We start from the raw sequence: 13,410 nt of genomic DNA, 5'->3' as shown, positions 1-13,410 counted from the left end.
ACTGGAAAGAAGAGTTACTGCAGTAAAACAGCTGGAGAAAAGCTGCTACTGAAAACTAAGGCTCCTGTCCTAGACAGTTTGCTGTTGACATCCTGTGAGCTGTAAATAAAGAGCTGTAACAGTGAAAAAAATCCTTGATCACATTCTTCAGATCCTTTTAACTGAATCTGACTTCAGGCTTCCTCACACGTCCACTCCTGCTCAGATAAATCCTGAAACATAATCCTTCAACTCTGGCTTACAAGGTGAAACCAGAAGAACAGAGACCTTTTTTTCAGCTCCCAGAAATTCAAAATGCAGATACATAATCTGTGATGAGTAATACCAAGGATAAAGATCCATGACCACAGGCTATTTCTAACCTCATCATGGCCTTTATATTTCCACTTATTTGTTGTCCAGCCTCTATTCACTTCATAGAGATGATCACTGGGTTCAAGCCTCTTTGCTTTCCTTGCTCCACTCTTCGGTAGAGATTTCAAAAAGTAAAAACAATTAATGATCTGTGAGTTGTATCTCATTTAAAAAATAAGAATCGGGGCTGGAGTGATAGCACAGCGGGTAGGGCGTTTGCCTTGCACGCGGCAGAACCCGGGTTCGATGCCCAGCATCCCATATGGTCCCCTGAGCACCGCCAGGAGTGATTCCTGAGTGCAGAGCCAGGAGTAACCCCTGTGCAGAGCCAGGTGTGACCCAAAAAGCAAAAATATATATATATAAGAATCAGGGTCAGAGGGATAGTACAGCAGGGAGGGGGCACTTGCCTCCGTGTGGTCGATCTGGGTTTGATCGCTGCCATCCCATATGTACCCCTGAGCACCGCCAGGAGTGATTTCTGACTACAGAGACAGAGTAAGCTTTGGGCATTCCTGGGAATAACCCCGACCCCCTGCAAAAAAGGATGCAAGCTGAAACACCAAGCTTGGATGAAGTGCTTAGATTAGTGGCTGAAAGCAGTATGACCAGTCTCTCCCGTAGGTCTGATGGCGAGAGGCCTCACGTAGCTCTCACTGGGCTAAAGTCAAGGAAGCACTGTGGCTGTTCCTAGACATTCTTGGTGGGAACCCATTACTCGACTTTGCCCACCTTCCCAAGACTACAAGAATTTCTTGTCTTGTGGCCCTTTTCACCGTCTGCCAACCCAGAAAGCATGCTACTCTCTGACCCTGCTTCTGTCCTCATGTCTCTCTGACATGAATCTCCTCTTCCGCCTTAAAGGACCCTCGGGAGTCTGACAGCCTACGGTGACCCTGAGGATTAAACAAGGCATCAAGAGAATACACTGCTTAGTGCCAAGTGCATATTAAGTCCTCAATAAAAAGATTCTGCTTTTTTGGGGGGAGGGGGCTAGAGCAATAGCACAGCGGGGAGGGCATTTGTCTTGCACGTGGCTAACCTGGGTTCAATTCCCAGCATCCCATATGGTCTCCCAAGCACCGCCAGAGGTAATTCTTGAGTGCAGAGCCAGGAGTAACCCCTGTGCATAGCTGGGTGTGACCCAAAAAGCAAAATGAAAAAAAAGATTCTGCTTTTTTTCTGTTTTTGGAGAGGGGGCAGGTATGGGTCACACATGGCAGTGCTTGGGACCTGGGACCGAAGCCCAGCTCTGAGCTTGAGGGACCCTATTTGTGCTGGGAATGAAACCCAAATTGGCCACATACAAAGCAAGGACCTTAACTAACTCTCTCCTCCCCTCCCTCCCTCCCTTCCCCTCCGTCCCCTGCCTCCTACCCCTCACCCATCCCCCTTCCCTCTCTCCCTTTCCTTCTTCCTCTCCTTCCCCCTCTTTCCCTCTTTCTCTCTCTGTGTTGAGGCTGATCCCAGATTTTGAGATGCTTCAGTGACGGAACCAACCCTACATGCAAGGCAACTGCTCTGCAGCTGACTCACAGCCCTGGACCCTCAAGAGTTTTCTCTTTACGGCTTGGGGGGGGGCCCTTTAGGATGCTGGCATTCTCCAACTTGAATTCAGGCTTTTCAGAGTTCGAAAATGAAAGTGAGAACAGAACACAACCGCTAAATGGAAAGCAGCAGGCACAATATTAAATTAAGATAAAATTTGACTCTTCCCTGAGTAGACACCCAGAGTTTCTGCTTGCAGACTCTGTGGAAGATAGAATGACCTTCACTGCTTAATACAAGTGTGAATCATCCTTAACAAACCACAGGACCTTATGTTGAATAGCGAAAAGAATAGCTATGCTCGGTATCAGAGAAAGATTTCTTATTCTGTTCACAATTTTCAAATTAATTTTCCTTTGAAATAATTTTTTTCTGGTTTTGGGGTCCCACTTGGCAGTGCTCAGGGGCCACTCCTGGCTCTGTGCTTATGGTCACTCTGACAGTACTCAGGGGACCAAGTGGTACTGAGAGGATCAAACCCAAGCCTCCTGCATGTAAAGCCTGTTTTCAGCCTGCTGAGCTATCTCTCTGGCTGCTTCATTTGGATTTGAATGGTTCTTGACAATCTCCTGAAAAGAACCATTTTTTAATTTTTTTATTTTTTTAATTAGTGAGTCACAGTGAGGGTACAGTTACAGATTCACACATTTTCGTGCTTGTTTTTCCCTCATGCAGTGTTCGAGAGTCCATCCCCCCACCAGTGTCCATTCTCCACCACCAATGAATCTAGTATCCCTCCCACCCTCCAATCCCATCCCCCCACCCCACCCCGCCTCTGTGGCAGGGCATTCCAGTTTGTTCTCTCTCTCTCCTTTTGGGTGTTGTGGTTTGCAGTAGGGGTATTGAGTGGCCATCATGTTCAGTCTCTAGTCTACTTTCAGCACGCATCTCCCTCCCCGCGTGGGATCTCCAATCACATTTTACTTGGTGTTCCCTTCTCTATCTGGGATGACTTTCCCCCAGCGTGTGAGGCCAGCCTCCAACCTATGGAAACCAACATCCTGGTATTATAAAAATACTACTATGCTTGGGTATTAGTCTCCTACTCTGTTATTTTATATTCCTCAGATGAGTGCAATCTTTCTATGTCTGTCCCTCTCTTTCTGGCTCATTTCACTTAGCATGATACTTTCCATGTTGATCCACTTAATGCAAAGTTCATGACTTCATCTTTTCTAACAACTGCATAGTATTCCATTGTATAGATGTACCAAAGTTTCTGAAAAGAACCAGTTTTGAAGGCCCTGTAAAACGTTATTCTATTTACACATTTAGTGCACACAAACTGGCCAAATTATAAAATTTTCTCGTTTTGTCCTAAGATATTACATTGAATATCAGTTAATATCGTGTCTCCTTTTTTTGGGGGGGGGGGCTGGTGAGGATTTGAGCCACACATGGCAACTGAAGACTATTTCTGGCTCTGTGTTCTGGAGTCACTCCTGGTGGTTTTTAGGGGCCTGTGCAGTACCAGGGACTTGCTCCATATAAGGCAAGTGCCATAACCTCTGTACTCTTTCTCCAGACCAATGAGAAGTTTCTTGTTTAGTCTCAAGGCTATTTATTAAAGGCCAGAGGCTCCATCTTAGATATCCACATATTCGCCAAGTGACCCACATGTAATAAATACCTAATCAAATATTGCTAAATAAAAGGGTTATCCTACCTGCCTACCCAAACATTTACTTCCACATATGAATTTTCACACCATTTTGTTTCATGACTATTATCTTCATTCAACTAACAGCCTCCTTTTAAAACTTAGTGATTCACAAGCTAAAAATTACATTTATTTTTAGTATATGGGTTTAGAGAGCTAATACATGGGTTAGACACTTGTCTTATATGTGGCTGACCCCCATTGGCTTCCCAGCACTGCATGGTCACTCAAGTATTGCCAGAGGTCAAGCCTGAGCAAAGTCAGGAATTGGTCTGGTGTGGCTCCAAACACCCACCCACCCTACAAAAAGATGCATTTCTCACCATATGATCCAGTGATAGTCACTGTTACTGTCACTGTCATCCTGTTGCTCATCGATTTGCTCGAGCGGGCACCAGTAATATCCCCATTTTGAGACTTGTTGTTACTGTTTTTGGAATATTGAATACACCACGGGTAGCCTTCCAGGCTCTGCCGTGGGGGCGAGATACTCTCGGTAGTTTGCCGGGCTCTCCGAGAGGGGCAGAGGAATCAAACCCGGGTCAGCCACGTGCAAGACAAACGCCCTGCCGCTGTGCTATCACCATGCATGTCCAGTGATAGTAGTCCTAAGTATTTATTAAAAGGATATGGAAACACTAATTGAAATGACATTTGCATCCCTATATTCATAGCATCATTACACAAAATAGCCAAAACATGGATTCAACTTAAATGCTGTGTGGCCAAGCAAAGAAGTTGTGGCATATTCACAGTAGAATAACTTTTGTGCCATTGAAAAAGAAGAAATCTTTTGGGACAAAAGTAGCTAGAACTCGGGGCTGAAGCAATAGTTCAGTGGGTAGATCCCTGCGTTGCACGCAGTTCAATGATCGTACCACATATGATGCCCCCGGCTCTGCCAGGAGTGATCCCACAGCTCAGAGCCAGAAGTTATCTCTGAGTTCTACCAGGTATGACTCCCCAAAACAAAGAAAGGAAAACAATAGCTGGAACTTGAAGTGAGTATGCTAAGTGAAATAAGAAAGGAAGAGGAAATTATTGAACACTTTCATTCAAATATAGGATATAAATTATTGAACACATTGATGCCCCACCATTGCAATCTGTGTTTTTCGTCACCTGGTGGCTTCATTACATAAATCTTGCTTTCTTTCAAGAAATACAATTTCTTGAAATATCAATAGGTAATTTTCAATTATATGACTTTTTTTTCTATTTACCAAATCAATTTAACACTCTATTGTACATATTTGGTGGTCTGGTCAGTTCAATGTGACATCCAAGTGTGAGCTACTAGTGGTATATGCCTTAAGAAAATAGACTGACAAGGAACTTCTAGACTTACACTAGGGAAAATCGGTGGTTATCAGATGAAAGGGGACGGGGATAGGAGCATGAGTAGAAAGGTCTTTGGGGAGATTGAATGACCCTGGAACTTTGATGGAAGAAGTGGTGACACCACACAAAGAGAAGTTAAACTAAACTCCTGAAATTCCCTCATATTATAACACGAAGAGAAATCAATGAGAAAGGGGGAAAGGTTACATTTCTAAATTTATCCTGAGATTTCACATTTTAAATTCTGCACATCTCTAAGAATTCTCTTGTTCATCATTTTTTTTGCCAGGGCCTGTGAAAAAATACTCCTTCAGACAGGCTACTTAGGATAATCACATTCCAAATGATGAAGTGATCTAAGTGCTTACCTTCATGGTAACTGTGATGGTGCTATTGACATTGGCCTTATGCAACCAGCCTTGTTTTATCACACCTCCCTTCTGAGAACATAAAGAGGAAGAATCCTGAAACAGAGCAAAAACCATGAGAGAAACAGGAGCCTAAAAGACAGCTAACCAAACATTTAGGGGGTATATAGGAGCTTCTGCCCCATTTTCTAATGAAAGCATAAAGTTCCCCTCTTCCGATGGGAGAGAAAGCTCAAAGGGTTAATACATATTCCTTGCAGGCAGGAGCACCGGTATGATCCCTGGCACGACAGGATCCTCTAGGCATCAACGCTCTGAGCACTTTCAAGAATGAACTCCCCCCATAAAGTTTTACCTTTCCCCACAAAGGGGCTTGATTCAAAAATCCAACTATAAATAACTTTGTAAATGAGGGTGCTTTAATAAAATTTTGGGGAAAAAAAACTTTTAAATAAAGAAAAGAGAAAAAATAGCAAATACAGAAGGGAAGACTTTGACACTTCGCACACAACAGCCCCCTAATTATTACTCAATCATAGGTGCTATCTTTGGGCAAGCCTTTTGCATTGTGTTAACAGTGAAATGCCACCTCACAACCAAGTGGATCTGATCTCCAGAAGGAGTAGTGAGCAGGAGAGCCCATAAAAATTGCCACAGGCAGGAAAACACGCTTACCAAAAAATCACAGCCCATTTCACTTGACATTTCCTAAGCCCATTTGGAACTGCAGCTTTCCTTTCATTTACTTTAAAAAATTTTTTTTAATTTGTAGCACTACTTAGTGTCCAACAGAAACCACTGTTTGTTAAACAATATCCCAACTGCAGAGCATCTCTTACTGTTAGAGATCGATAATGACACTGCCGAGTCATTATTGCCATGGCAACTATGCCCAGAAACTGTCAGAAGAAAATTGCACATAAATTGCTGGAGATCGGGCACTCATGCCTCAGCTTCTTCCAAAGGATGCTTTTGCGCAAGTCTGGTATGCTCTACGGTACCACCAATTCTGTGTGGCTTGCACGTTACAGAGCTCTTTTCATTTTCATTTAAAATCATTCGTTTTGATGGGGCTGAAGTAATAGTACAGCAGGTAGGCTGACTGCCTTGCATGCATGTCTGTGTAAGCCCTGAGCTCGGCCGAGTATGGATTCAAAACAAAACAAACACTTCATTTGAAAATTGGCCACAGAAAACTGGCAAACTGTTTTGTTTTCTCTGTTTGTTTTGGGACAACCACAACGGTGCTCAGCAGAGAGCTGTTTCCAGATGCACTTGAGTTGTCCCAGGTGGAGGTGCCGAGGAGCAAACCAAGGGCTCCCATATGCAATGCATGAACTTTGGCTCTTTGAAACATTTCTCTGGCCCTCAGAACTATTTCTCTTCTTCCCAATTTATTATAGTTGAGGTAATGTGGTTACAAGATTGTTAAAGTTTGTGCTCTATTAATGTCCAAAGTTACTGCACTCCAAGCCTCACCACCAAAGTGCCCATTTCTTTCTCTCCTCTTTGTAGTGCTACCAATTAAAGAAATCTCTCGGCCAAAGTGGGCAATAAAGAAACCAGTGCAGGGGCCAGAGAGACAGCACAGCAGGTAAGGCACTTGCCTTGCACAATAGCTGACCTGGGTTCAATCTCTAGCAACCCACATGGTCCCCCAAGGCTGCTAGGAGCCATTTCTGAGTGTAGAGTCAGGAGTAACCCCTGCGCATCACCAAGTGTGTCCCCCACACCAAAAATAGATGATTGCAGTTGTTCCCTTCCTTACCTCATCTTTCTCACAGTCTTCATCAATCTCAAATACATGACTAGGAATCTTCTCTGGTCTCAGAGATTTGCTGCAAATGCAAGAAAACTGTTTCAGTCACTGGAGAGAAGAGATCGAAAATACCCAAAGCAGGACAAGTAGGGGTTGTTCGTGTACAACCAGGACTATGCAAGCAAGAGAACAGACTTTCCAAATACTGATCCTGCCCAGATTAAACCAATGTCTATCAGGGCTTACTCATCTTACTCAGCTAACAAGAAAGACTTAACTAAGAGGAAACATTTCCAGAAGATGACAGTTGCCATAGAACACATACCTTAGCCATGAGTGATTAGAGAACCTGACTTTTCCCCATACCAAAAAGCAACCACATGGCAAGGGAGATGGCGCAAAGGGCTGAGCCAATGTTGTGCATGTGGGAAGTCAGGGTTTGATACCCAGGACCCCCACGGCCCCCTGAGCACCATCCAGGTCCCCCTCCCAAACCTTCGCTGGGAATGATCCTAGAATAGAGCCAGAAGTCCCTGAGCACTTCTACGTGTGGCCCAAGATAGAAACCAATCCATAGTATCAATCTGTCTCTTCTGTTTGTTATATACTATTGGATTGTCTTAGGAATGAGTTTTAGGCTCATTTTCATTTGGGATTTTGAAGCTGAACCAAGCAGTGCTTAGGAGCTATTCCCAACTCAGTCATGTGGGTCACTCCTTGTGGTTCTCAGGGAACTATGCAGTGACAGGGATTGAACTCAGGCCCTGCACTTGCATTCCAGCCTTTTGAGATGTATCATTCAGGCATTCAATTTGAAGCTTGGGATTTTTGGGGGGCTGGAGGCAGTTAGCCACACTCAATGATACTTAGGGGCTACTCCTTGCTCTGTGTTCAGGGGTTGTATGTGGTGTTCAGGATTAGAACCAGGGTCAGAATATTCAAGGGCCTGACTTCCTGTCCTATCTGTCCTACCCTCAGTTTGAATTTATTTTGAGTTTGGGGCCACACTCGCAGTGTTCAGGGCTTACTCACAGCGCTGTGCTCGGGGCTTATTCCTAGTGGTGCTCAGGGGGATGAGATGTGGTACCAGGATTAAACCTAGCCAATCATGTGCAAGAGTCTTACCCTCTCCCCTATCATTTTTCCAGCCCCTCAGTTTTAGTTTTAAAGGACATCTTTACGACTTTATTTAGATTTTAGATTTTTAGATTTAAAAATCTTTTAAATAATTTAAATTATTAAATAACAATTTAATAATTATTAAATATAATAATTATTAAATAATAATTATTATATTTAATAATTATTAAATAATAATTTAATAATTTAAATAATTTAGATTTTAAAATCTTTTAAATAATTTAAATAATTTAAAAATCTTTCAAATCACGACTCTTTTAGATTTTTTTCTTTTGGGGGTCACATCCAGTGATGCTCACACCCTGGCTCTGCACTCAGAAATTACTCCTTGGCAGTGCTCGGGGGACCATATGAGATGCCAGGGATCGAACCAGGGTTGGCCGCGTGCAAGGCAAATGCCCTACCCTCTGTACTATCACTCTGGCCCTATTTTCTCCTCTTAAAGAGTGTTCAGAAAACTCAAAAATGCTACACAATGTCTGACTTTCCTCAAATATTTCCCATATGACATCCTCTGAGATTGGTAGACGATGACTGGCACAAGTCACCCAGCTAGTAATTGGCAGAAAATTTTAAAATCTGGCTCCAGCTTAATTCAGAGAGACGTCCTCTGGAGCCAGAAAGATAGCTCAAGTGTATATACTCAGCATATGCTAAGTCCTGAGTTTGATCCCCAGAACCACATGCCTCTCCCCACACCTCCCAGCACTCTTAGGATCATTGAGAAAACCCAAATTAATCTTTTCTGATTCATCTTAAAAAATGCAATGTACTTATGTCAAGGGATGTCTAGGTTCATCAAATTCTGCCAAATATCTTTTAGTTTTTTCATTGACACCACTGAAAAAATGCTTACTTGGGAATCCAGAATCAAATAAAAATGATCTTATGGTGCCTGTGGTACCCAAGCCAAAAAGTGAACGTACACAGTCGAAAAGAATTTCAAATGAGCAAGGTTGAAGCATATTCAATGATCCACAAATACTGTATTTACCAAACAGACTGGTGATTTGAGGTTTTGCTTTCTTAGAAGGCATAACCAACAAGTTTCACAAATTGTTTTTCAAGAGGCAAAATGTTTAATAATTCTCCCTTGGATGTTTTGCCTTGAATTTTAAACTTACCATGGCAACATTCGGAAGTCCCCAGAAAAGTCTTCATATTTGTAATTTACCACATGCCAATCGGTGCTATACGTTTTAATGCACTGCAAGAAAATAGAACTCTTTACTGATATAGGCAAAGCATACCAATAACTTATATAAAGATTGCAAATTTTAGCTGACAGATTTTCAAAATTGATTTGGGAAATGTTGGTGCTATCAAGTTTCCTCTGGGGATTAACTGTCTCCCAAAGTACACTGAAGGCAAGAAATCTCAATTTGTATGTTCTTTTGAATATGTGAAGCTTTAAAACAATATTATGTCAACCGCCCCCCCCAAAATTAACTCAGAACATGCCACTTGTCAAAATACATCAACTGGATCCTCTATCACATCACACAGACATCTACTGGTAAATTTTTCCATTTTCCAGTTGACTGTGTGCGAATGCCTTTAGATGGACTTTGAGCCTCTTACCTCTTTGACAAACAAACTTTGAGCCTTTTTCTCCCCCTCTTCTGGTACAGTGGATGGCACAGTTCTACGATGACGACTTATTACTGAGATCTAGAAGACAAAGAATATTCTGATTGTAACCACTGGCCTGGATTTAAAGAAAATAAGGGCAGATGGATGTTTTTGCTTTAAAGAAGTGCTAAAGAACTCACAGATATGTCTTCCATCGGAAACATAAGCAGGTCTCTGAGGGGGTCGCTATAAATCTGAGTCTTTCTTTGTGTGATGACATTCTCATAATCCAAAGGCTCTACGACTTTGGTTTTTTCCTTTAATCAGAAACAAAAATGTTAAATGGTCAACTCACAAGAGAAAAATTCCTGTGTCAAAGATAGATACATTTCGCGAGGGGATTATGGATCAGAAGCCCCTAAGTGAGACAATTTATGAGGAAAAATATTCTCCATCACTACACACACTCAGCCCTCACAGCTAAAGACAAGAGCTCAACAGAGCTATCTTGTAGGAATAAAAGTACACAAATATTTCTCTTTGATTCACAATACCCCTTTCAAGAAATATACCCTAGACATCCCTTTATATACAAGCCACAACTATATTAGGTAATTTATTAGAATATTTGGGTAATAGCAAAAGATCAGAAACAATCCAATGTTTGGGAAAGGGAGAAGGCTCAAAGGGTTAGAATAAAGCTTCGCATACAGGGCACCCACCTTCCATCCTTGGCACCAAACAGTCCCCTGACCACCACCAGGAGAAACCCCCAAGCCAGAAGTAAAACCTGAGGACCACGAGGCTTGACCCCCAAAACAAAACTGAAAAAAACCCTCAAACCAAAAAGTCTCAACACAAATATTGTCAATAGAATATTGAACAAACAAACCGATTCCATGAAAAATAATGTGGTATAGGGCTGGAAATGCAAGGTCCTTGCATGTGTGAGGCCCTGGGTTCAATCTCCCGCAAAACAAAACAAAAACTGGTATTTGCAGGTCTGTTTATTTTGTGCAGGGAGGGTGGGGACGCACCTGGTGATACTCAGAGCCTTACTCTATGCTTAGGGGTCACTTCTACTGGTTGTTGGGGAACCAGAGGCAGTGGTGGGATAAAACCAGATTTGGCTGCATGCAAGGCAAGTTCCTTAATCCCTGTACTCTCTCTGGTCCTACTGATAATTTCTATTTACTGACTATGAGCTACTAGCTGGGTATCAAGGGGAAAGAAAGCATCTGTGCTCATGTACCCAGTCTGTACCAGGTACACTGTCCAAGGAATATAGTAAGTTCTAGGATAGCTGGGGCAAGCATAGTACTTGATCCATAGTACATGCTAGATCGACTAAGCAGGGCACTGAAGAATGAGACTCCAGATAGCAGAGACAATAAAAGCCCTGCTGGCCCTTGGTAGGTCCCTAGTCTAAGGTTACAAGCATCTGAGTTACCTGAACCATAATCTATTAATAATACCAAATCCTGAACCATTTCTATATGCCCTGGACCATGCCAAATGCGTTATCTGCATTTGTCCTGCCCATACTCCTAACAACCATATAACGATAGGCTTAGTCTGTATCCCTATTTTTACAGGTGAGGAACCCTTACACTCAACTTGTAAGGGACTTGTCAGCCTTCAGTGCTGGAATTCAAATTCAGGTCTTTATCTCCAAAGGCTCTTTTCTCTACCTGCTGCAGTCTCTCCTCTCCTCAGACATAAGGAAACATGCTAACATGCAAGTTATTAACTTGAAACTTGATCTCATTACTACCCTCTTCTGGCACAGGGGATCAAACTCAGGGCCTCACACTTGTAAGTAAGCACTCTACCTGGTCTCCTCCTATCATCTTTTCCATCACTGAACTTACCACAACTGACCTACTATCTATTGATCTCACTGCTTATTTGAGAGCTGGGATTGTACTTGATGTTATTCTCAGTGAGTCAAACATTACCTGGAACATGGTGAGCTTCTAATGGATGACTCTGATGTATCCAAGTTCAATTGGAGTCATGGCTCAATATGCTTTCTTAAGCAACGCTATTCATATGTGTTCATGATTCCAAGCCTATCTTATTGAAATTCAATAAAATACTTTTTCTTAAAACATTTTAAGTGTCAAGAATTTAAAAAGATAAATTTTAAATAAATTAGTTGAAAAAATCTGGAATGCAGGAGACAAGGGAGCTGGCTCGAAGGTCTGAATGCATTCCTTGCCTGCATGAGGCCCTGACTTTGCTCCATGACATTGCATGTCCTGCCAGACACTGCTGGATAAAGCCCTAGCCCTAGCGTGCCCTGCTCCCACCACAGCACCACCAGGCCAGAGCAGCAGACCATCAGAGTACCCAGGCAGAGTGAAGATAGCAGTGGCTCCCAGGCACCCAAGCAATGCCTGGGAGGTCCCCAAATGTTCTGGGCAATAGACGTTCAGCCAAATATGACTCGGCAGCAAAAGTGCCTACGTGCAAGCATGAAATCACAAATTCAATCCCTAGTGCCACACACCTGTGTTAAGTATGCTCCCTGTGGCTCTGCTGTTGGGGATTCCCCAGCAAGGCAACAGAGCATATGGTATCCAACTCTCAGCCAAGTGAGCACTGCAACTAAAATGTGCAACCTCTGGGAAGCTCCCCAACTAAAGACATATATATATTAAAGTACCACAACCAAGTGTATGAGTATAACAAGTGTGTGCCACCCCGAAGCATGGCAATGACAACAAAGGGAAAGAAAGAGACACAAAAGAATCTCAGAACCGAGCAGCTCGCTGCAAGAGATGCCTCCGGATTTTGCACTTCGTCAATTTTACCAGGCTACTCCAGAGAGGAGCAGGTGCTGTCTCTCTACCTGCCCTAGGAATCCCGGCGGCCGCCATCTTCCAGAACCCAATGAGAAGCCCAGGTATGGGGAAGCAGTAGCAGCAAACACCAGGCCTCACAGGACAGGGGAGGAGCTGGTCCCTCTCATCCCTCCACCCCTATGGGACCCTAAGATGCCTCCCACGAACTGCTTCCACCTACTACTTAAGCTCTTTAATGGCTGTGCTTTAGAGACACACAAAAGAATCTTGGAACTGAGCAGCTTGCTGCAGAGATCTCTCCAGGTCCTAATTATCTAAAATTTTAGAATTCCAGATGCTATTCACAACAAGCAATACAAAATAAATTTTCTAGCATGGCCTTTTCGGCAAGTTTGAGTGGTGGTGGGAAAATTCCAAATAATAATGGTGGTACGGGTGTCAAAATATTGAATGTAATCAAAGTAGAGAGTATTATGGAAATTGTCTGCCACACAGGCAGGGGAAGGCCTGGGATGGAGAGAGATACTGGGGATTTTGGTGGCAGAAAATGTGCACTAGTGAAAGGATGGGTGTTTGATCACTGTATGACCGAAATTCAAACATAAAAGCTTCATAACTGTAAAAAAAGACATTCGGCGGGTAATAAAAATAAAAACAAAGGGAAGAAAAGGAGAGGAAACATTTTGAGTTTGCACAGAGTATGCTTTGTATGCATGAGTCCTATGTTTCATCATCTGCATGCCAAGAACCCCTACTATTAGTTCCTGAGCACCAGTGGGCATGGACTCCAAATTATAAAATAAAAATAAAATTTATAAAATTTGGACTGGAGCGATAGTACAGTGGGTAGGGCGTTTGCCT

General features: G+C 42.8%; 1 protein-coding gene and 1 non-coding gene across 3 annotated transcripts in view; both read right to left on the bottom strand.

Annotated features, from left to right (window-relative positions):
* Positions 1–13,410, bottom strand: part of DOCK11 (dedicator of cytokinesis 11) — a 265,037-nt gene that overhangs the window by 187,691 nt on the left and 63,936 nt on the right. For both annotated transcript variants that reach the window (XM_055120824.1, XM_055120825.1), the window contains exons 2-6: positions 9,943–10,059; positions 9,752–9,841; positions 9,295–9,377; positions 7,040–7,109; positions 5,272–5,367 (exon numbers count right to left, since the gene is read on the bottom strand). In XM_055120824.1, the coding sequence (XP_054976799.1) occupies positions 5,272–5,367; positions 7,040–7,109; positions 9,295–9,377; positions 9,752–9,841; positions 9,943–10,059 (456 nt within the window). The remainder of the gene's footprint in view (positions 1–5,271; positions 5,368–7,039; positions 7,110–9,294; positions 9,378–9,751; positions 9,842–9,942; positions 10,060–13,410) is intronic.
* LOC129400645 (small Cajal body-specific RNA 13) lies at positions 6,036–6,298 on the bottom strand. The gene has a single exon (XR_008627838.1). It is a non-coding gene; the product is annotated as a small Cajal body-specific RNA 13 (non-coding RNA).

This window comes from Sorex araneus, chromosome X (genome assembly GCF_027595985.1).
Source record: "Sorex araneus isolate mSorAra2 chromosome X, mSorAra2.pri, whole genome shotgun sequence".
Lineage (NCBI taxonomy): Eukaryota > Metazoa > Chordata > Mammalia > Eulipotyphla > Soricidae > Sorex > Sorex araneus.
This window is presented reverse-complemented; position numbering and strand designations above follow the sequence as displayed.